Source organism: Oreochromis aureus, linkage group 3 (genome assembly GCF_013358895.1).
Source record: "Oreochromis aureus strain Israel breed Guangdong linkage group 3, ZZ_aureus, whole genome shotgun sequence".
NCBI classification, from domain to species: Eukaryota; Metazoa; Chordata; class Actinopteri; order Cichliformes; family Cichlidae; genus Oreochromis; species Oreochromis aureus.
Window position 1 is genome coordinate 120,599,448 of NC_052944.1, and position 24,415 is coordinate 120,623,862.

A 24,415-nucleotide genomic window follows, 5' to 3' on the forward strand; every position below is an offset into this window, starting at 1 on the left:
AGCGGCGTATGATGCTTACATGAAGGTTCCAGACGCCCAGTCTGCTGAACAGAGTCATATAGGTTCAAAAAACGATATACTATCTTTGATCGATGCTAAACTCACCCAACACCAACAAGCAGTACAGAGGGATGTGCAAGAAATAGCAGTTAAATTCAACCAGTTTCAACAAGTAGTACAGGCGGGCTTACAAGAAATAGCAGCTAAACTCAATCAACATCAAGAAGCAGCACAGGGCGACTTGCATGAAATAGCTGGTGGTCTAACTAGTACCCATCAGGCAATAAACAGTACCTGGGGTTTATTAGATCTTATTAGTACCCACTTTTTAAATCGTTGACTTTTAAAATCCACACCATGGACCCACCCCGTAAATTATTCAAACACAATGATGGTACCTCCACTCGAGCTAAATGGTTTGACTTTGAGGGTTATAACCAGTGGGCTGCGCAAATAGTAAACAAATGCCAAGTTTTGCATGCAAGACTTAGTAGCGTAGCAGCATCATCCTCAACCGATACACGTCCTTGTCAGACTGTTCCTACGCCAGCTGATGAAATCCTCTTTATTTGAGAAAGTGTCCCTAAGCTATTGTTGTTCATACTTACTGAGCGCCCTAGCTACTTCTTTACTATGTCAGTAAACTTTTTGAACAAGAAAGGTGTTGTAGATTTAAAGACACATCTTAATTGAAGCAAAGGCAAAACATCTGAATGAATTTTATGTGGCTGTTCATATTAAAGCCATCAAAGAGTGAAAATCCAAAAGCTGCTGCAATCCTTTGTATTAATGATCTCTCTCTCTCTCTCTCTCTCTCTCTGTGTGTGTGTGTGTGTGTGTGTGTGTGTGTGTGTGTGTGTGTGTGTTCGCAGAAGGAAGGTCAAGGCAGGGCAGGAGCTTTTTTTTTTTTTTTGCAAGAAGTGTAGCTCATACATTGCAATAAATGTATTCTGCTACATCTGCTAATGAGAGAACATGTTTTTCATCATAAAGACTGTGAAAATAAGCATTGTTAAAGTGTCACTTCAGTAATGCTGCTGGGAGAAACAAGTGTTGACTCATTTTTTAATTTTTTTTTAAATACATGACTTAAAACACTAAACTCTAATTTCAAAGGTTTATTTTAAGTTTAAAGAATATAAGAGCTGGTAAGACGATGAGTTTTACTTCTCACTGTCCCTGTTATGTTGTAGTATCCATTATCATGTATGCTACTTTGCTCTGTGGACTGTAAAATGTTTCATTGTATTCATGAAATAAACCAGACTTTCAATGTCTGAATCTTTTACCGTTTTTCTGCTTTTGTTCACCCAAAGTTGACAAAACCCACAGACATCCAGAGTTAACTCACTAACAGTGTGGACCAATCTCAGTGTATTTGGCTGCTTTTTTCCTAAACACAATCAGCTGACTGAGAGAAATGCCTGTAGTCAACCACTTTGGTCATTATGAATGTTGAAGGAGATTTGTTCCATAGACACATTATACTAGTGTTTCCTGCACTTAATCCATCACTACTATGCTCTATTTAAATTCAGATTCCTTTTATAGTTTGCAGTGAAATTTGTTAAACCGTTGCTTAATGTGACAGAAGTACACGTCACTCTTTACTAACACATTGTAGATAAGTTTATTGCTGGACAACACAGCTACCAGTCTCACACACACTATAGATTTTTAAAGTTCTTGTGTACAACGGTTTAGCTACAGATATAACTTCTACTTTTGATAAAGATCACTCCGTCTGCATATTTGTTAAGAAATAAAGCATCTTTACTGGGATATTTATTGTCAAACTATGCAATTTTCCAAATGTGTGTGGAGTAAAATGTTGTCCCCATGAGTCATTCAGGATTAACAACACAAACTGTTTTGATAGCAGAAACAGTCTGCCCTATAGTTCCCATACTTTACCGCTAGTTTTACAAACACATTCTTCTTCATATGTTTAATTGGTTTTATGAAACTGATTTTCAATAGTACAACCAACGTCTAACTTTTCCTTGCTCCCCAGTATAAATGCAAGAATTTTGCAGGATTTATTGAAACTGTCACAATTTAACACTCAGTGCCATAAACAGAGTTGATCCATGTCTCTATGGACACTGTTTCATACATCAACAGCTCTGAAAATCACTTTTAAAGTAATGTAGAACATGCTCTCTGTCACTCTCAGCGTCTCTAAAAAAAAACCCAGCAAACTGACAATCACCTCTAAAGAAGGGGTTAGTTTATAGGTTTTTGCTTGTTTGTTTGTTTGTTTTGTTTTTATCAGGCGCAACACCATGTAATGCATGGATGTTAGACTCTTTCACCAGACCATGCTGTTAGCCCAACCACCAGGCTCAGGGTCTCTGAGCTCTAACCCGCTGCCAAATGTGCCTCTGAGCCTCTTGTGCCTTTTCACCACCAGACTAAGTTTGTAGTCTCATCTCACCTACTAATATTATTTTATTACAGGACAATATTCAGCTAGGTTACTACTTTGACTTTCTTACTTTGAGCACATTTCTGAGCCCATACATTATCAAACTTTTACTTGAGTATTTCTGACACTAGCAGCTATACTTCTACTTAAGTAAAAAATGCCTGCACTATCGGTATAAAGCTGTCTGTAATTCTTTAACAGTTCATGCAAAAATTATAAATTAAACCTGCACCACAGCTAACTCTTTTTAATAACCAATAACAAGTGTATTTCTTAGATCTACTGATACAGCCAAAACACTCTGCTTGTATAATGCCATATTCTCTCCCAGCTTACCCTTGTCTCACAACAGGGTGATTCCCAAAGTACGACTCAACAAACACAGACTCTAAAACCAGAACAGAAAGATAAAGTTGGAAGATCAAAGATTAAGGTTTGTGTTTTTATAGCTCGAAGTAAACTGTCCCCTTGTCTTCTAGGCCTTGGCGTGCGTACCTTAGAAGTCAGATTATACATTAGTCATACTTCCAAAAACATTTTGAATTCCATTTATAACTGAGATGTCGAGCTGATATCAGACATCTTATGCTCACCTGGAGCATGTATCCCCACCTTCAAAACCTTACGGTGTCAAATTCACAAGCCCAACATGGGCTCCTTCAACACAGGGGCCAGAAGTGCAAGTCACCCTTTACTGACACACTGTAAATAAGTTCAATACAGGGCAACGCGGCTAACAACCTTGGAAACGCTTTACATGAAATAAAACTTTTTAGAAAACCCTTTACAAGAATAAATGTGATGATCTGTTTTACCTGAATCAAATGTATTAGTTTGTTTACTTGAAATAAAACTTGTTTTGGAAACCCTGTACATGAAGTAAAAAGTATCATGTTGTAAGTCCTGGCATTAATATTTCCAGCTGATAAGGACACGTATTGCATTTCAAACGCTTTATACAAAAGAGTTTTAAACATCCACTTTGTCTGTAACGACAGTATCAAGCTACATAGCATTGTTTTTACTAAAATTCAACTTTTTCAGATGAAAGTTTTTCTGCTTTTTAAAATTTTTTATTTTACTGTAACAACCTCTGAATGCCATTTTAGGATGATATTCTTGGAGATTCCATATATATATAGATATATGCTTTTAGAGTGATGGCATCTAATACACAAGTTGTCACTGTGTTTTGTACTACCAGCTGTGAGGGATCTGCTTTTACTTTGTCTCGTGAGTATGTATTTTTCAAAGGAGATCTTCATCAAGTTGATTTGGTACCGTAGTCTTGTTGACAAGATTAAAAGACATGTCCATTAGAGTTTAGCAACATTTCAGTTTGATTAAAATAAAGGTTTTTTTTAACTACACAGGGATTTATTTTCTCATCTGATATAGTTATCATATTGAACATGTCAGTGATGAAAGCAAGAAAATAAAGAAAAATAGTAAACGGCTGTCTAATTAAATTGTTCCTGTGAACCTTAAGCCCAAAACAGCCTTAAATCATCCTTTAATATATTCGGTGTTACAAACTTGAAGAACCACAGAAAATTAATCTAATCAGTTTTTCAGCCTTCATTCATATTGAAATGTTGAAATCTTTCCTGCTAGACCAAATTGCAGCATCTGATACCGCTGACCATAACATTTTATTACAGCTATTATTAAATGGAGAGTCCTCTTCACACACACTGAGGTTAATTATGAAGCTTCAAGGGCTTCTGTGCAAATACCAGTTCTATTTACATTATATATGCTTTAGAAGGCATAGCATACATTTTCACTGCTATGCAGATGATGCCCACTTTTATTGGTTAAACTGCCGGGATGTCTTAGATACATGAGCTTTAATTTTCTGCTTCTAAGTTCAGATAAAACTGAGGTTATTGTAACGGGATGTAAAAATCTTAGAAACACTGTGTCTAACAAGATCCTTACTCTGGACGGCATTGAGCCGCCTGCTGTAGTGATTCGACACATTACAAGTAAAATTGAAACATACAATCCCGTCGCACAACATCAACATTTATTTATATACAAAAATAAAAATGCTTTTTACAGAAAAGAATTGTAACTTCACAATTCATCACCGATTACGTGGGTACATGTTTTTTTTTGTTTTTTTGTTTTTTTTAAAAATGCACTAAATGTAGGATACATTGTTTGGTAAAATGCAGGTTACACATTTTAAGAAAGAAAAATCAGTCTTTCAGAGAAAACATTAGCAGCCTCCTTTGTAACACTCTGCGACCAACCGTAGTTGTCTGATTTTCACCATGTCCAACCCAACCAGATTGGTGTATGCCTCGGCTATGGCGTCAAAGACTTTCCTTTCCGATTTCAGTTCGTGCAAGAGAGTTTCCGCCACCATGCGGACTTTGACGTCGTCCATTTTGATGTTGCGAGCAAACAGAAGCCGTTGAATAGATGGAATGAAGCGAGGGGTGAGGAGTCTTTTTCTGATGCTGTAATAATTTTCAGCGTAAAAGTCATCCTCCAAGACTTGCAGACACTCGTGCTGTTTCTGACGGGGATGATCGGACTTACAGCCATTGCATTCGTCAGTGAGGTACCTGTTGATTACTAGGTTGACTAGATGATACACCGCGGTTTTCACGGTATCGATGAAAAAAGAAGATGCTCAACCATTAAGCTCGTCGGCTTGCTGCTGCTGCTTCTCCAAGGGACGATAGTAACCGGGCGTGTCAGGTACTATTGTGCCCTCGGCCGCAGAACTTTCCTCCTCCTCAGTGTGGCGCAGGGCTGCAGAGGCCATACTTCTGTTTTTGAGCTAAAAAAGGTTTGAAGGAATGAGACGACGGTCTTCTTTTTTAAATAACAGAAGGGGGCGTGATCTGGAAGTGGGTTGATCTTAGAGGGCTGTTAGGAGTTGCAGCAATTTTCAAAAACCGTAGAGTTTCGGTCTAGCAGGAAAGATTTCAACATTTCAATATGAATGAAGGCTGAAAAACTGATTAGATTAATTTTCTGTGGTTCTTCAAGTTTGTAACACCGAATATATTAAAGGATGATTTAAGGCTGTTTTGGGCTTAAGGTTCACAGGAACAATTTAATTAGACAGCCGTTTACTATTTTTCTTTATTTTCTTGCTTTCATCACTGACATGTTCAATATGATAACTATATCAGATGAGAAAATAAATCCCTGTGTAGTTAAAAAAAACCTTTATTTTAATCAAACTGAAATGTTGCTAAACTCTAATGGACATGTCTTTTAATCTTGTCAACAAGACTACGGTACCAAATCAACTTGATGAAGATCTCCTTTGAAAAATACATACTCACGAGACAAAGTAAAAGCAGATCCTCACAGCTGGTAGTACAAAACACAGTGACAACTTGTGTATTAGATGCCCTCACTCCAAAAGCATATATCTATATATATATGGAATCTCCAAGAATATCATCCTAAAATGGCATTCAGAGGTTGTTACAGTAAAATAAAAAATTTTAAAAAGCAGAAAAACTTTCATCTGAAAAAGTTGAATTTTAGTAAAAACAATGCTATGTAGCTTGATACTGTCGTTACAGACAAAGTGGATGTTTAAAACTCTTTTGTATAAAGCGTTTGAAATGCAACACGTGTCCTTATCAGCTGGAAATATTAATGCCAGGACTTACAACATGATACTTTTTACTTCATGTACAGGGTTTCCAAAACAACTTTTATTTCAAGTAAACAAACTAATACATTTGATTCAGGTAAAACAGATCATCACATTTATTCTTGTAAAGAGTTTTCTAAAAGTTTTATTTCATGTAAAGCGTTTCCAAGGTTGTTAGTCAGCGTTGCCCTGTATTGAACTTATTTACAGTGTGTCAGTAAAGGGTGACATGCACTTCTGGCCCTGTGTGTTGAAGGAGCCCATGTTGGGCTTGTGAATTTGACACCGTAAGGTTTTGAAGGTGGGGATACATGCTCCAGGTGAGCATAAGATGTCTGATATCAGCTCGACATCTCAGTTATAAATGGAATTCAAAATGTTTTGGAAGTATGACTAATGTATAATCTGACTTCTAAGGTACGCACGCCAAGGCCTAGAAGACAAGGGGACAGTTTACTTCGTGCTATAAAAACACAAACCTTAATCTTTGATCTTCCAACTTTATCTTTGTGTTCTGGTTTTAGAGTCTGTGTTTATTGAGTCGTATTTTGGGAATCACCCTGTTGTGAGACAAGGGTAAGCTGGGAGAGAATATGGCATTATACAAGCAGAGTGTTTTGGCTGTATCAGTAGATCTAAGAAATACACCTGTTATTGGTTATTAAAAGAGTTAGCTGTGGTGCAGGTTTAATTTATAATTTTGCATGAACTGTTAAAGAATTACAGACAGCTTTATACCGATAGTGCAGGCATTTTTTACTTAAGTAGAAGTATAGCTGCTAGTGTCAGAAATACTCAAGTAAAAGTTTGATAATGTATGGGCTCAGAAATGTGCTCAAAGTAAGAAAGTCAAAGTAGTAACCTAGCTGAATATTGTCCTGTAATAAAATAATATTAGTAGGTGAGATGAGACTACAAACTTAGTCTGGTGGTGAAAAGGCACAAGAGGCTCAGAGGCACATTTGGCAGCCGGGGTTAGAGCTCAGAGACCCTGAGCCTGGTGGTTGGGCTAGCAGCATGGTCTGGTGAAAGAGTCTAACATCCATGCATTACATGGTGTTGCGCCTGATAAAAAACAAAACAAACAAACAAACAAGCAAAAAACCTATAAACTAACCCCCTTCTTTAGAGGTGATTGTCAGTTTGCTGGGTTTTTTTTAGAGACGCTGAGAGTGACAGAGAGCATGTTCTACATTACTTTAAAAGTGATTTTCAGAGCTGTTGATGTATGAAACAGTGTCCATAGAGACATGGATCAACTCTGTTTATGGCACTGAGTGTTAAATTGTGACAGTTTCAATAAATCCTGCAAAATTCTTGCATTTATACTGGGGAGCAAGGAAAAGTTAGACGTTGGTTGTACTATTGAAAATCAGTTTCATAAAAACCAATTAAACATATGAAGAAGAATGTGTTTGTAAAACTAGCGGTAAAGTATGGGAACTATAGGGCAGACTGTTTCTGCTATCAAAACAGTTTGTGTTGTTAATCCTGAATGACTCATGGGGACAACATTTTACCACACACATTTGGAAAATTGCATAGTTTGACAATAAATATCCCAGTAAAGATGCTTTATTTCTTAACAAATATGCAGACGGAGTGATCTTTATCAAAAGTAGAAGTTATATCTGTAGCTAAACCGTTGTACACAAGAACTTTAAAAATCTATAGTGTGTGTGAGACTGGTAGCTGTGTTGTCCAGCAATAAACTTATCTACAATGTGTTAGTAAAGAGTGACGTGTACTTCTGTCACATTAAGCAACGGTTTAACAAATTTCACTGCAAACTATAAAAGGAATCTGAATTTAAATAGAGCATAGTAGTGATGGATTAAGTGCAGGAAACACTAGTATAATGTGTCTATGGAACAAATCTCCTTCAACATTCATAATGACCAAAGTGGTTGACTACAGGCATTTCTCTCAGTCAGCTGATTGTGTTTAGGAAAAAAGCAGCCAAATACACTGAGATTGGTCCACACTGTTAGTGAGTTAACTCTGGATGTCTGTGGGTTTTGTCAACTTTGGGTGAACAAAAGCAGAAAAACGGTAAAAGATTCAGACATTGAAAGTCTGGTTTATTTCATGAATACAATGAAACATTTTACAGTCCACAGAGCAAAGTAGCATACATGATAATGGATACTACAACATAACAGGGACAGTGAGAAGTAAAACTCATCGTCTTACCAGCTCTTATATTCTTTAAACTTAAAATAAACCTTTGAAATTAGAGTTTAGTGTTTAAGTCATGTATTTAAAAAAAAAAATTAAAAAATGAGTCAACACTTGTTTCTCCCAGCAGCATTACTGAAGTGACACTTTAACAATGCTTATTTTCACAGTCTTTATGATGAAAAACATGTTCTCTCATTAGCAGATGTAGCAGAATACATTTATTGCAATGTATGAGCTACACTTCTTGCAAAAAAAAAAAAAAAAAGCTCTTGCCCTGCCTTGACCTTCCTTCTGCGAACACACACACACACACACACACGCACACACACACGCACACACAGAGAGAGAGAGAGAGATCATTAATACAAAGGATTGCAGCAGCTTTTGGATTTTCACTCTTTGATGGCTTTAATATGAACAGCCACATAAAATTCATTCAGATGTTTTGCCTTTGCTTCAATTAAGATGTGTCTTTAAATCTACAACACCTTTCTTGTTCAAAAAGTTTACCGACATAGTAAAGAAGTAGCTAGGGCGCTCAGTAAGTATGAACAACAATAGCTTAGGGACACTTTCTCAAATAAAGAGGATTTCATCATCTGCAGTTCGTGAAAAAAAGGGCCACATTAAAAACAGATCAATAGATCCACAAATTATGGACACAGACTCTTTTCAGCTATAGAGGTAAAGGTATACTTCATGCACTTATCAACATACAGTTTAAAGGCGTGCATTAGAGTGCATTGGTGCACATTTGGGTATCGTTTATGGTTATACCACTGTGAATTTTGCTATATAAATATGCTCAAGAGTCTATCATATGTTTGACATCCAACTCTGAATTTACCTGTACAGAAGAAATTCCCATTTGTGCCGTTTTTAAAATAAAAGGCATGCATCACTGCATGAGGAGACATTGTCAGAATCACAAAATGAGTGTGATTAAAACACAATTAGTTTGAAAGAGTGATACTGCCTACTTATAGCATTTATTTTCTAAAAGGGCTGTATGTTATTTGTGACCATTTACGGTGTTGAAAAAACTAGCTGGCTCCATCTCCCTCTTGGATCAACATTCTGAAATCCCGATTTTTAAATAAAATGATCGCATCATTTCGTGAAAGAAGCCCCAGTAGATGCGTAAAAACTAGTTAAATTAAAACTAGTGGTTTTATTAAATGAAACGCTTGTGAACAGGCTGAATTTACCTGTACAGAAGAAATTCCCATTTGTGCCGTTTTTTAAAATAAAATGGTTGCATCGCTGCGAGCTGAGATATTGTCAGAATCACAAAATTAGTGTGATTAAAACACTATTACCAACACTTTTGACTAGATGTAAATAAAAAGCATTTGTTAATGCGCACTGTGAACAAAAACGCTTCCACCCCTACACGCAAAAACAAAGAATTGCTCTTAAGGACACATATGTCTGCATAAATGAATGTTGAGACACGCCAAAGTGACAAAAAATAGTTTAATTAAAAACCCTATGGTTTGATTAAATTAAGTTAAAAACACATGAACTCATATAACCTCTCTGACGCCCTGTGTGTTTCCACACATGAACTCACATAACCCCAGGACCTGAACGCGCATGCGCACACGCACGAAACCGGTCAAACCGGTTCTCAAACCGGTTTGGTTGGCCGCCATTTTGGATTGCTGCCATCTTATTACTACTGTGGGCAACGACGCCAGGGGTGAGGTGTACACCCTGATGGTAATTTGGATTCTGTGTGGCGTGCCCACCCCCAAGATCCTATATGTATGTGTAATGAGAGTGTGAGTAATGTGAATGTCTAAGTTGTGGGATAAAATTGAGGCAGAGGCAGCCAGAAGGGGACAGAGGGGGGAGTGCCTCCCCTGCACCCTGGTGACACACCCCTACCCCAAGGCCCTGCATGTGTGGGTGACTGTGGTGGAGCGAGAAGAGGGAGGCAGCTGGAGATGGGGAGGGAAGGAAGGAGGGTCAAGTGACCCCTCCTGGGGCCAGCTCCCCCCGCTGACCCCAGTAGGCACCCCATACTCTGCAACCCGCCAGGAAAAGGGGGCCCAGGCCCATCCGGACCGGGGCCCAGTGCAGCAGCGCCGCCTGCCCCACAGAGCCCGGGACAGTCCACCTGACCCCACCACAGAGAAAACTACACCCACCCCATCATCCACTCATCTTCCAGACTACACAGGACAATAGGCGCCCAGGCTGAGATCTTCCTCCACCTCTCCTGTATCTCCCCTCCAGCAGAGAGAGTTCCCGAAGAGAGGAAAGCTCCTGCAAGATGTGACAACCTCCCCACCAGTTGAAGAGCCCCCAGGTGGCTCGATGCACAGCGGCACCCTGCGCCAGGACCGGGCCCCATACACCCACCCGCCCACAACCCCGGCAACACACCAACCAGGACCCAGGCCCCTGAGGCTCGGCCAGGGCCCCAGCCCAGAGACAGAACGCCCCAGAACCTCACGCCCATCCCGGACCCACCCAGGGGCAGCCAGGCTACCAGGTCAGTAACCCACGTCCGTCAGCACAGACCCTCCCTAGCCCTGCTGCACGCAGCCACGAGGAAACCGTCACCCAAGAGCCAACAGAGCCCCTAATTGGCCATGACCGCTACCCGGGTTGAGCCCCCAAGGAAGATGCTCCTGGGGAACCCCCGATGCCCTAAGCCTGTCCCTACCCCACACCTATCACAACAGTGAAGGTGGGACCAAACTATGACCCCCACCCCACTAGGTGATGGAGCTGATCAAAGGAGCCCAGAGAAATTGATCTGATGTGGTGGCAGAGGCTGTATCAAGACTAATGTAATCTAATAGATAATTTCTATATTGGTTAGAATTAAGATTATTTTTATTTTTCCAGTTCATGAGGACTGTTTTCTTGGCTATGCATAGGGCAGTGAAAACCATATGGGCTATATTCTTTTCCGTAGTGACATTATCTAAGCTGCCCAACAAACATACTAAAGGCGAAGTTGGAATGTTACATTTCAGACACTTTGATAAGTCTTCACATATCTCGCGCCAAAACTTCTGAACTGGTGGACAGAACCAAAGAGCATGGATATAATTGTCCGGTGAATTGGTTTGGCAGTGTGAGCAGTTGTTGGTAGACGTAAAGCCCATCTTGAACATCCGATGACCTGTATAGTGCACTCTATGTAGTATTTTGTATTGAATTAATTGAAGACTGGGATTTCTAATTAGATGAAAGGTTTTTGAGCAAATCTGAGACCAGAAGTTTTGGTCAAAGTTAACTGATAAATCCGCTTCCCATTTTGCAATAGGAAGTGATATTGATTCATCTGTTTTAGAAAGCATTCTGTATATTTTGGACAGTAATTTGGGGTTTTAAGAGTCAGAAATTGAACCACACTTGGTGGTGTTTGTAGTTCCTCTTGACCTGGTTTAAATCTCTCTTTTTACTATGGATTTAATTTGTTGATATTCTAAAATCTTTTCTTGCTGATCCCATATTGTGTAACTAGTCTGTCAAATGAAATAAATTCTGTTCCTTCTAGTATATGTTCTAAATATTTGATTCCTTTACCACTCCAATCTGAAAAGTTTATCATATTATTGTTTTGTAATATGTCAGGGTTGTTCCAGATAGGTGTGCGTTTGCATGGGATTAATGAAGACTCTGTCAACTTCAGAAACTCCCACCATGCTGTCAGAGAAGAGCTGATGTTGATGCTTTTGAAGCATTCATGTCGTTGGATGTTTGAGCTGATAAATGGTAGATTTGAAATCTCTAGATTACTGCAAAGTGCTTGTTCTACATCTAGCCAAGGTTCATCTAAGAGGGTATGTTTTTGCCATCCTGAGATAAACTGAAGCCTGTTGGCTAAGAAGTAGTGCTGAAAGTTAGGTAATTCTAATCCTCCTTTATCCTTGGTCTTTTGTAGTGTTTTTAAGCTTATACGTGGGGGCTTATTTTTCCAAAGGAATTTGGACATATATGAATCTAGAGATCTGAACCAATCTTGCGGCGGTTTAGTTGGGATCATTGAGAATAAATAATTTATTTTTGGTAATACCATCATTTTTATAGCGGCAACCCTTCCCATGAGTGATATGGGTAGACATTTCCACCTGGCCAGATCACCTTCTACTTTCTTTAAAAGTGGGATATGGTTTAATTTAGTTAGATCTGCAAGCTTGGGAGAAACATTAATACCTAAATATTTTATATTTCCCGATTGCAGTGGAGTAGAAGAGGAATTATGGAATCATTTAATTTAAAAAGGTGGAGGTCAGTGTGAATGGACTGTTGTCATTGGTCTGAATGTGCCTCTATAAACATGTGCTCTTCAATATTATTTTTTTCCTAATGAAGAGAAAATGAGACTTAATACAATCCCTCTGACTGTGGCCATTGTTGGAGCAGGTTGGGCCCTGGGTTTGAGTCCCCCACTGTACCACAGTGGCTTCTAGCTTTGTTTCACAGTGTGTAGAACAACAAATAAAACCAAATCCCAAAAAGCTTCAAGTCAAAAATACATCAAACTTTGAGGGTTTTTCCCCAAGGATGAGGAAGCAGACTCGACCACAAACAGCTGAATATATGGATGGTTACCACAGCAACCACAGCAGTGTGCTCTCAGTATATTTAGTTGTATAAAGGTGTTTGTGGTGTGTTGCACTGAATAACTAAGCAGCTGAAACAGCCTCATGTATGTTGACACAGGGAGAAAATAGTGTGAGAACACTGTTCACAGCAGTCACAGCTCGCTGCCTTCAACAGTCTCTTCCTTCACTGATATCATCTTCTGCTCTCACACTGTCCACCTGTTGGAGCTAACATGCTAACATGGCTAACAGCAGCATCACTGCATGTAGCCCTTAGTGATTATAAACTGGAACCATGAAGTCAGTGATGCTGAAATAAGCATCTCCACAGTGACACTAATGGTCACTATCATGACTCTTTGAAGATATTCTGTGAAACACTGACAGAGATTAGCACCAAAGAACTAAAGAAAGGCTAAAAGGACGTTCAGCCCATCAAATCCCTCCTAGGAACAGGAAGTCTAGAGAGGAAATGGAGCAGAGAAGGAGAATCAGCAGTTGAAATGTCTGAGTTTTAAACTGGTGAACCTCTAAAGAGGCTTTTATTGACTCTTTGTTTTCTTTGCAGCTTTTTTCACCATTTGAACTGTTTAATATCAGATTGAGAAATAACTTTTGGATAGTTTTTCTATATTTCCACTAAAATGTGACACAAATAGTGACTTTCTGACTTTACTTTGGACTAATCTAACGACTCAGCCTGGCCATGTTGGACTTGGTGTGGAAGCAGCTCGCAGTTTGAGTTCAGGAGACAGACACCCTCTCTACTTTGAAGATCAGATTCAAACTTTCCTTTTTGATAAAGCTTATGGTTAGAGCTGGATCATTCGACCCTGAACCATCCCTTAGTTATGCTGCTATAGGCTCAGGCTGTTGGTGGACTTCCCATGATGCTCTGCTTTCTTCTCCACTCCCCTCTTTTCACTCCTGATGCTTTTATATGTCACTACTGCATGTCCTTAACTTTTGTCTTCTCTCTCCTTAGTTTGTGTTTTGTTCTTGTCTCTCTGAGCTCATCTCTTCTCTTTCCCCTCACCCTGCAACCAGTCATGGTAGATGCTCCTCCTGGAGCCTGTTTTCACTGGGAGGATCTTTGTGTCCTTCCCACCATCACCAAGTGCTGCTCACAGTCGATTGTCTGATGGTTGGGGCTTTCTCTCTAATATTGGAGGCTGTTACCTTACACTGTTAAACAGCTTGAGATGAGTGTTGGTGTCTGTTGGGAATTGTCACTTATAAATAAAGTTACATTGAATGGATGTTAATGGATAGATGTTATTGTGATAAAGAGAAAATGATTGTTGACAGATGGATTGTTGTTTTGTGTGTCTGCAGTCTGTCAGGCTGTCTGATCACAGAGGAAGGCTGTACTTCTCTGGCCTCAGCTCTGAGCTCCAACCCCTCCCATCTGAGAGAGCTGGACCTGAGCTACAATCATCCAGATGACTCAGGAATGAAGCTGCTGTCGGCTGGACTGAAGGATCCAGGCTGGAGGCTGGACACTCTCAGGTATGGAGAGAATGTCTGATAGAGGAGGAAGAGCTGGAAACATTTCCTGTGTCCTTCACTCACTTCCTGTTTGTTTCCTGCAGATGAGACATGAACAATCACACATGCAGGAATATTTTCAGGGACAGACACACTAGTCTAGCTGGATAGTACATGGATATTTATGTAGGTGGTCTCCAAGGAGTCTGTTTGCAGGAACATTAATGATAACTGATAAATCATGTTGAAAGTTTCATTAAAAGTAGACCTACAGTTAGGTCCATAAATATTTGGACAGAGACAAATTTTGTAACTTTAGATACACTTTATTAGGTCACAGGTGTACTGTACGTGAGATAGTGGCCACTGTGTACCTAATAAAGTGTCAGCCATGTGTATGTTTCCCATGCTGTATGTCCACAGTCACAGTGACAGTCAGTGACACTGACAGAAGGATGAAACAAGGCTGTGAATCATTTCAGTCTGTGTGTGTGACAAAGAGGCAGACAGGAGCAGCTAACATTTGGAAATGGAAGCGTAAATACTGTAAACTCTGATAAGCTAATGCTGCTAATGGGCTGTGTTAAAATCAATAATTCATTCACATACACAGTCATACACAGTACGATATGGAGTGAAATGCTTAGACAACTGCTCGTGACCTAAAATAAAAGACTACAAATAGGATAGGAAATAAATATGAAAATTAAAATAAAGGGTAATTTTAACAAGGAAAGAATAAAATAGAATATAAAAATTTAAGTTAAAAATAAAATAACTGTACAACAAAATACACAATATAGACAATATATAAGAATATATGAGGAAATATAGAACAATAAGAGCAGCTGTACGAGTAATAAATGGTAATGAAAGAAATGTAATTTCTAGGGTTGTGCAATCCACATACAGGGAGTGCAGAATTATTAGGCAAATGAGTATTTTGTCCACATCATCCTCTTCATGCATGTTGTCTTACTCCAAGCTGTATAGGCTCGAAAGCCTACTACCAATTAAGCATATTAGGTGATGTGCATCTCTGTAATGAGAAGGGGTGTGGTCTAATGACATCAACACCCTATATCAGGTGTGCATAATTATTAGGCAACTTCCTTTCCTTTGGCAAAATGGGTCAAAAGAAGGACTTGACAGGCTCAGAAAAGTCAAAAATAGTGAGATATCTTGCAGAGGGATGCAGCAGTCTTAAAATTGCAAAGCTTCTGAAGCGTGATCATCGAACAATCAAGCGTTTCATTCAAAATAGTCAACAGGGTCGCAAGAAGCGTGTGGAAAACCAAGGCGCAAAATAACTGCCCATGAACTGAGAAAAGTCAAGTGTGCAGCTGCCAAGATGCCACTTGCCACAAGTTTGGCCATATTTCAGAGCTGCAACATCACTGGAGTGCCCAAAAGCACAAGGTGTGCAATACTCAGAGACATGGCCAAGGTAAGAAAGGCTGAAAGACGACCACCACTGAACAAGACACACAAGCTGAAACGTCAAGACTGGGCCAAGAAATATCTCAAGACTGATTTTTCTAAGGTTTTATGGACTGATGAAATGAGAGTGAGTCTTGATGGGCCAGATGGATGGGCCCGTGGCTGGATTGGTAAAGGGCAGAGAGCTCCAGTCCGACTCAGACGCCAGCAAGGTGGAGGTGGAGTACTGGTTTGGGCTGGTATCATCAAAGATGAGCTTGTGGGGCCTTTTCAGGTTGAGGATGGAGTCAAGCTCAACTCCCAGTCCTACTGCCAGTTTCTGGAAGACACCTTCTTCAAGCAGTGGTACAGGAAGAAGTCTGCATCCTTCAAGAAAAACATGATTTTCATGCAGGACAATGCTCCATCACAGCGTCCAAGTACTCCACAGCGTGGCTGGTAACAAAGGGTATAAAAGAAGAAAAACTAATGACATGGCCTCCTTGTTCACCTGATCTGAACCCCATTGAGAACCTGTGGTCCATCATCAAATGTGAGATTTACAAGGAGGGAAAACAGTACACCTCTCTGAACAGTGTCTGGGAGGCTGTGGTTACTGCTGCACGCAATGTTGATGGTGAACAGATCAAAACACTGACAGAATCCATGGATGGCAGGCTTTTGAGTGTCCTTGCAAAGAAAGGTGGCTATATTGGTCGCTGATTTGTTTTTGTTTTGTTTTGAATGTCAGAAATGTATATTTGTGAATGTGGAGATGTTATATTGGTTTCACTGGTAAAATAAATAATTGAAATGGGTATATATTTGTTTTTGTTAAGTTGCCTAATAATTATGCACAGTAATAGTCACCTGCACACACAGATATCCCCTAAAATAGCTAAAACTAAAAACAAACTAAAAACTACTTCCAAAAACATTCAGCTTTGATATTAATGAGTTTTTTGGGTTCATTGAGAACATGGTTGTTGTTCAATAACAAAATTATTCCTCAAAAATACAACTTGCCTAATAATTCTGCACTCCCTGTATGTGGTGGTGTGATTTTTTTTTGTTGATTTTTTTTATGCCTGTCCCGTTTGGTTCCTTTGCCATCAGAATTATTGTCTAAAGGCGAAGAAAGATGCCCAACGGATTTACTTTACCAAATGGACCATCCCAGCCTTGCCGTAATGGTCCATTTGATTCACCTTGTATTGTTTATTTTATTTTCACTTGCTGAATACGGGACAGACTTGACTGGGGGAAAGAAAGCGGAGAAAGAAAGAGGGAAAGAAAAACAGCTGAGAAGAGGGACGGGGAAAAAGGGCAAAAAACAAAAACCAACAGAATAAGCAGACAAAAAATACATATATCGATCACCTGGATCACCTGTTGAGAAAGAAAAAAGAAAGCAAGCAGAAGAAAACGAGAGTAATAAATATGACAGTAAATACTAAATGTTAAACATTATTGTGCAGCACGTAAGATCGACAGCGCACAGTTTGCTTTGACATAAGAGCCAAAAAGGGTGTAGTTTGTGTGTGTGATCACCTGTGTGTACACCTGTGAGCATGGACGCGCTTGTTTTTTTTTAAAAGGTTCCTTGATCTGTAATGATCTGCTAGAGGGTGTGGGGGGCCACTGCCCCGTCCTCCAGGGCATGACGCAGGTATGGAGGAGATCAAAACTCCAGACATCCAGAGGCCCCCAGAACACAAGAGACCAAGGAAGACCAACAGAGGGGCAGCCGCGCCACTATCCCAGAAAGAGCTGAGGAGAGTCCCAGATGAGGGGTCACTCAGCAGCTGTGGAGCAGAAGCCAGGGGGGGTTGCAGTGATGTGCCCGTGAGCTCCGCCGGCAGCCAGCTGTGCCTGAGTGACTGAGCCCCGGGCCGAGAGGCCGAGGGCACCCCACCTCCGAAGTGGCCCAAGCGAGCCCCAGGCTCCAGGCCCCGATAAGCAGCCACCAAGGAGTGAGCCGGTGGGTACCTGGGCGCCCATCCCTGGACACAAAGAACCACCAACGCACCGATGTCTGAGGGCGTCCGCCACCGGCAGGGGAAGTGGTGGGGGGAGATAGGCCTCCAAACCTTGGAGGGCCTGAGATGTCCCCAGAGAGGTGGCGTCTAACCCAACCTGACATATAGATACAGACATACAGGCACACACAGATACAAACATCCATTCCCACCCTCATGCTCTCATAAGCAATTATTCCACACTCAACCAACGTGGAGACAGACATAAAGAGACGCTGTACACACAATCACACTCCCCAAGCGTACTCTAAGAACCGGGTCTAGGTACCCTTGCCCCTGGAGGGGGAAACTGCACCCAGACCCAGGTGGTGTTACCCTTTTCCCTGCGGTGGGGAGAAGCAGACTGCCCCGACTCCGCAGCAGCAGGGAGGCTCCACATTCCAGACCCCAGTTGGACGGCCAACTCCTCCTCCTAGCCCCCCCGCTCCAGCAGGACGCAGAGAACGGGGGTGTGTGAAGACTCCAAACCTCCCTCCACCCGCTCATATGTAGTGTTGATGTATGTGTGTTCTAAGGTGCATTTAAAACCCAGGAGGGCATGGAGCTACCTGCCAGAGCAGCAGGTAAGCGCATAGCCCCTCCTGCTAGCCCTCAATGTCTACGTGTATTTAAAATTGAGAGGTGGGCAATGACGCCAGGGGTGAGGTGTACACCCTGATGGTAATTTGGATTCTGTGTGGCGTGCCCACCCCCAAGATCCTATATGTATGTGTAATGAGAGTGGTAGTAATGTGAATGTCTAAGTTGTGGGATAAAATTGAGGCAGAGGCAGCCAGAAGGGGACGGGGGGGGGCCTCCTCTGCACTCTGGTGACACACCCCTACCCCAAGGCCCTACATGTGTGGGTGATTGTGGTGGAGTGGGAAGAGGGAGGCAGCTGGAGATGGGGAGGGAAGGAAGGGAGGGTCAAGTGACCCCTCCCTGGGGCCAGCTCCCTTGCTGACCCCAGTAGGCATCCCCATACTCTGCAACCCGCCAGGGAAAGGGGGCCCAGGCCCATCCGGACCGGGGACCAGTGCAGCAGCGCCGCCCGGCCCCACAGAGCCTGGGACAGTCCACCTGACCCCACCACAGAGAAAACTGCACCCACCCCATCATCCACTCATCTTCCAGACTACACAAGACAATAGACGCCCAGGCTGAGCTCTTCCTCCACCTCTCCTGTATCTCCCCTCCTGCAGAGAGAGTTCCTGAAGAGAGGAAAGCTCCTGCAAGATGTGACAACCTCCCCCACCAGTTGAAGAGCCCCCCAGGTGGCTTGATGCACCGGCGGCACCCTGCGCCAGGACTGGGGCCCCATACACACACCCGCCCACAACCCCGGCAACACACCAACCAGGACCCAAGCCCCTGAGGCCCGGTCAGGGCCCCAGCCCAGAGACGGAGCGCCCCCAGAACCTCACGCCCGTCCCGGACCCACCCAGGGGCAGCCAGGCAGGCTACCAGGTCAGTAACCCACGTCCGTCAGCACAGACCCTCCCCTAGCCCTGCTGCATGCAGCCACGAGGAAACCGTCACCTAAGAGCCAACAGAGCCCCTAATTGGCCATGACCGCTACCCTGGGTTGAGCCCCCCAAGGAAGAATCCCCCCAGAATGTCCAATGTGTGTGTAAAAACCATATGTGTGGGTCAGTACTATGTGGTGGTGTGATTGAGAGACCATATCGCCTGCGGAAAGAAGCTCCTCCTCAGTCTCTCTGTGTTGGTCTTCAGGGAGCGGAATCGCTTTCCTGGCCTCAACAGAGAGAACAGTCCATTGTTGCGATGGCTGAGGTCCTTCACGATCTTCCTGGCCTTGGTCCAGCACCGCCTGCTGTAGATTGAGTGCAGGTCAGGGAGCTCGGAGCGGATGGTGCGCTCAGCTGATCGCACAACGCTCTGTAGAGCTCGTCTGTCCTGCATGGTGCTTTTCCCGAACCAGGTTGAGATGTTTTCTTTCAGGATGCTCTCTATCGTGCAGGAGTAAAAGTTCCCGAGCACCTTGGAGGGCAGTCGGAAGTCTCTCAAGCGTCTAAGGTGGTAGAGACGCTGTCGGGCCTTTTTCACCACGGTGTTGATGTGACAAGACCATCACAGGTCCTGTGTGATGTGAACCCCGAGGTATTTGAAGCTGTCCACTCTCTCCACTGGGCACTCGTTGATGACAGGGGTCTGGTAGTTCCTCTCCTGCTTAGTGCTGAAGTCCACTATCAACTCCTTTGTCTTACTGGCGTTTAGAAGGAGGTTGTTCCTCTGGCACCAGTTCTCCAGATTCCTAATCTCCTTCAGGTAGGCCGTCTTGTTGTTATCAGAGATCAGGCCCACCACGACGGTGTCGTCAGCAAACTTAATGATGGTGGTGGAGCTGGTAGTGGCCACACAGTCATATGTGTACAAAGAGTATAGCAGGGGGCTCAGAACACACCCCTGGGGGGCTCCAGTGCTGAGAGTGATGGAGGCTGAGACATGTCCGCCCATCCTTACTGCCTGTGGTCTGCCAGTTAGGAAGTTGATCCACTGACACATAGATGAGCTGAGTCCCAGGTGCTCCAGCTTGGTGGTGAGTGTGGAGGGAATTATGGTATTAAATGCAGAGCTGTAGTCGATGAAGAGCATTTTAACATAATTCCCCCTTCTAGTGTCCAAGTGAGTAAGTGATGTGTGGAGGAGATGAGAGATGGCATCGTCTGTGGAACGATTTGGACGGTAAGCGAACTGTAGTGGGTCCAGTGTGTCTGGTAGTGAAGAAATGATGAAGGCTCTGACCAGGCGTTCAAAGCACTTCATCACTAATGAGGTGAGGGCTACAGGGCGATTGTCATTGAGAGAAGCAGGGTGGGGTTTCTTCGGGACAGGAACAATGATGGACTCCTTGAAGCATGTGGGGATCACCGACTGAGATAAAGAGATGTTGAATATCTCAGTGAACACAGGTGCTAGCTGGTATGTGCAGACTCTGAGGATATGACCTGAGATGCCGTCTGGTCCTGCTGCTTTCCTGGTGTTCACTGTCTTGAAGGCTCTCCTCACATCATGCTCGGAGATGATAAGCGCGTTTCCGGTATTGGCAGTATCTTCCTGTCTGCAGCCATTAGCACTGCTAGCATTAGCATCGCTAGCGTCTTTAGCTGCAGTCTCGAAGCGAGCATAGAAAGTGTTCAGCTCGTCTGCCAGAGTCACATCCTCGTTCGTCATATCGGTTATTGATGCTTTATAATCCGTTATTGTCTTTAGTCCGCGCCACAGGCTCCTAGAGTCACTCTGTTGGAGTTATGACTCTAGTTTCCTCCAGTAGCGCTGCGTCGCCTCTTTCACCGCCTTCCGCACGTTATATGACGCGGCTTTGTACGGGTCCATGTCCCCCGTCGTGAGTCCCGTATTGTAGGCAGCGGTGCGGGATCTCAGAGCGTTGCAGATGGTTTTATCCACCCACGGCTTCTGGTTGGGAAACATTCTGATAGTCTTTTTCTCCACGGTATCATCCACTAGTTTCCCGATGAATCCCACAACCCCTTCCGTAAACACGTTAACGTCATCATCGGAGCTGTTTCTGAACATGTCCCAGTCTGCATCATCGAGTGCGTCCTGTAACGCGGCCCCCGATTGGTCCGTCCAGGGCGCGACCTTCCTCTGAACCGGAACTTCCTATTTCAGCCATTGTTTGTATTTTCGCATGAGGAAGATGGCAGCGTGATCGGATTTGCCAAACGGAGGGCGAGATTGTGCCTTGTAGCCGTCCTTGACCGTAGTGTAACAGTGGTCCAGTGTCCTTTCACCCCTGGTGGGGCAGGTGATATGTTGATGAAAGTTCGGCGCTGCGCGTTTGAGGTTGGCACTATTAAAGTCACCTGTCACAATAAGCGCAGGATCCCGGTGTTGTGTCTGGTGCTGTGTTAGTGCCTCATGCAGCTCGCATAAGGCAGTGACCGTGTCCGCTTGTGGTGGAATATAAACGGCACTTATAATGACCGATGTAAACTCCCAAGGTAGAAAAAAATGACGACACATGATGGACAGTAGTTCCAGATTTGGTGTGCATTAGCGTGTGAGAGGAACAATGCTCGCACTGTTGCACCAACTGTTGTTCACCATTAAACACACGCCGCCTCCCCTTGACTTCCCCGAGTCCCGTGTCCTGTCCATGCGGTGAACCGAGAAGAACTCGGCCGGCTGGATGCCATGGTCCAGCACCGCTGGGTTCAGCCTTGTCTCGGTGAAACAGAGGAGATTGCAGTCCCGAATGTCTCTCTGGAACTTTATCCTGGCCCTAAGGTCATCAAGCTTGTTCTCCAGTGACTGGACGTTGGTGAGCAAGATGCTAGGCAGAGGTGTGCGGTGTGCACGAGCTCTCAGCCTGTTCCTGACGCCGGCTTGTTTCCCTCGAGGCCGCCGCTTCGCGTCGCGTCCTTTGTTCTCCCTCAGGATCTCACTCGGCCAGCTCTGCCATTAGTTGCTCAGATTGTTTGAAAACAAAGGACAACATTGTCAGCATTAGCGGATAATGTTTATTCACATCAAATCAGCATTAGCTGATAACGTCGCTCTACTTACCATTAGTTCCTCACATTTTTTGAAATCAAAGGAAAACAGTGTCAGCATTAGCGGATAATGCTAATTCACATCATATTTGCATTTGCTGCTAATGGCGACCTACTTAGCACTAGCTGCTCATATTGTTATAAAGCAAGGGACAATGGAATTAGCATTAGCTGCTAATGGTTTTTTACCTTAAATTAGCAAGAGCTACTAATGGCAGCCTACTTAGCATTAGCTGCTCATATTGTTATAAAACAAGGGATAATGGAATTAGCATGAGCTGCTAATGAATTTTCACCTTAAATTAGCATTAGCTGCTAATGTTAGCCTACTTAGCATTAGCTGCTCACATTGTATTAAAGCTAGGGATAACGGTATTAGCATGAGCTGCTAATGAACTGTCACCTTAAATTAGCATTAGCTGCTAATGGCAGCCTACTTAGCATTAACTCCTCACATTGTAATAACGCAATGGAAAAGGGTATAAGCGTTAGCTATTCAGATAGTTAAAAAGGAAGGGAAAACAGTGTTAGCATTAGCATATAATGCAAATTCACATCCAATTAGTATTAGCCGCAAACTGCGCTAATCAGAGCAGTTAACACTGTTAACGGCCCTAAGAGCTGTTCCACAGTAACTGTAGCCCTGACAACACTTTAAATAAAGCCTATAGTTAAACTGAGAGTGATTGTTGTTGGACAAACTATGTTTTGCTGCTAATCATCCACAGCAATACAATTAGCTTAGTGATATTAGACTGCTGTTAGCTAGCAGTGGGGGGTGGGGGGGCCTTCTTTCTGTGACTGACTAGAGGATTCAAACCATTCAGATGACAATATTCACATGACTCCCACTCCTTCAAGTGTATTTGTGAAAATGTTGGACTGTTCCTTTATCAGTGTCTAACACTATGTGTATGAGAGCCATGTAATGTCCATGTGTGCATGCTGACTGTGCTGGTCTGACCCCCCTCCTCCTTTCAGGGTGGAGCCTGCTGGAGTCCGATGGTTGAGACCAGGTCTGAGGAAGTGTAAGTGTGTTTTTAATGGGATTCATGAAAACAAAGCAGCACACATTCAACCATTTTCAAACTGTCACATCACTCATTCACATCGCTGATGTCAGGAGTCATCATAAAAGTGTCAATCAATGAACAGATGATGGATCAATAACTGCAGCTGAATTGTGTTTGTTCTCTCCATCAGATTCCTGTCAACTCACAATCGACACAAACACAGTACACACAAACCTCCAACTGTCTGACAACAACAGGAAGGTGACACATGTGGAGGAGGTTCAGTCATATCCTGATCATCCAGACAGATTTGATCACTGGGTTCAGCTGCTGTGTAGAAATGGTCTGACTGGTCGCTGTTACTGGGAGGTCGAGTGGAGAGGAGACGTTTTTATATCAGTGAGTTACAGAAGAATCAGAAGGAAAGGAGGCAGTGAAGACTGTAGGTTTGGATGGAATGATCAGTCCTGGAGTCTGAGCTGCTCTGATGATGGTCCTGTTCGTGTCTGGCATAATAAGATAAAAACATCCATCTCCTCCTCCTCCTCCTCCTCCTCTGTCTCTAACAGAGCAGCAGTGTATGTGGACTGTCCTGCTGGCACTCTGTCCTTCTACAGAGTCTCCTCTGACACTCTGATCCACCTCCACACCTTCAACACCACATTCACTCAAACTCTTTATCCTGGGTTTAGGTTCTGGTCTCCTGGTTCCTCAGTGTCCCTGTGCTGAGTGGAGTGTAAAGAGTGTCTCCTGTTAGAGAAACACTCTGACTGTTTAACAGATAGTTCAGTCTGTACATGTCTGTCTCTTTCACTCACAAACACGTTTTCAGATTCATGGATTCAATCAGTTGATGTTTGAAACTCTTCTAAATGATTCCTTGTAAACTTCTTCCTCTTCAGGACTTTAACGATGGAAGCTCCCATTATTCCAGGATCCACATGTTGTTTTTCTGTCTTTTTCAACTCAAAGCTTCACAGTGAATCTCACTATGTTGTGTTTCTCTGAAGCTCAGTTCACAACCAGCTCCTCTGCATGTTCAACAAGTCTGAGCTCATTAAAATCAATCAAAATGTTTGATTTCTCTTTCTTAATGGGATGTTTCAATCATGGCTGAATAAGTGGACATCCAGT

The 24,415-nt window shown here is 42.8% G+C and overlaps 1 protein-coding gene across 1 annotated transcript in view; it reads left to right on the forward strand.

Moving 5' to 3' along the window:
- LOC120435193 (NACHT, LRR and PYD domains-containing protein 12-like) overlaps nt 1-24,191 on the forward strand; it is a gene marked incomplete at its 5' end in the record, with an annotated part of 247,265 nt that extends 223,074 nt beyond the window's left edge. The window contains 5 exons of the mRNA XM_039604263.1: nt 14,141-14,306; nt 19,693-19,851; nt 19,969-20,019; nt 23,489-23,987; nt 24,184-24,191. Coding sequence (XP_039460197.1) covers nt 14,141-14,306; nt 19,693-19,851; nt 19,969-20,019; nt 23,489-23,987; nt 24,184-24,191 — 883 coding nt within the window. The remainder of the gene's footprint in view (nt 1-14,140; nt 14,307-19,692; nt 19,852-19,968; nt 20,020-23,488; nt 23,988-24,183) is intronic.
- Between the last annotated feature and the right edge of the window lie 224 nt (nt 24,192-24,415).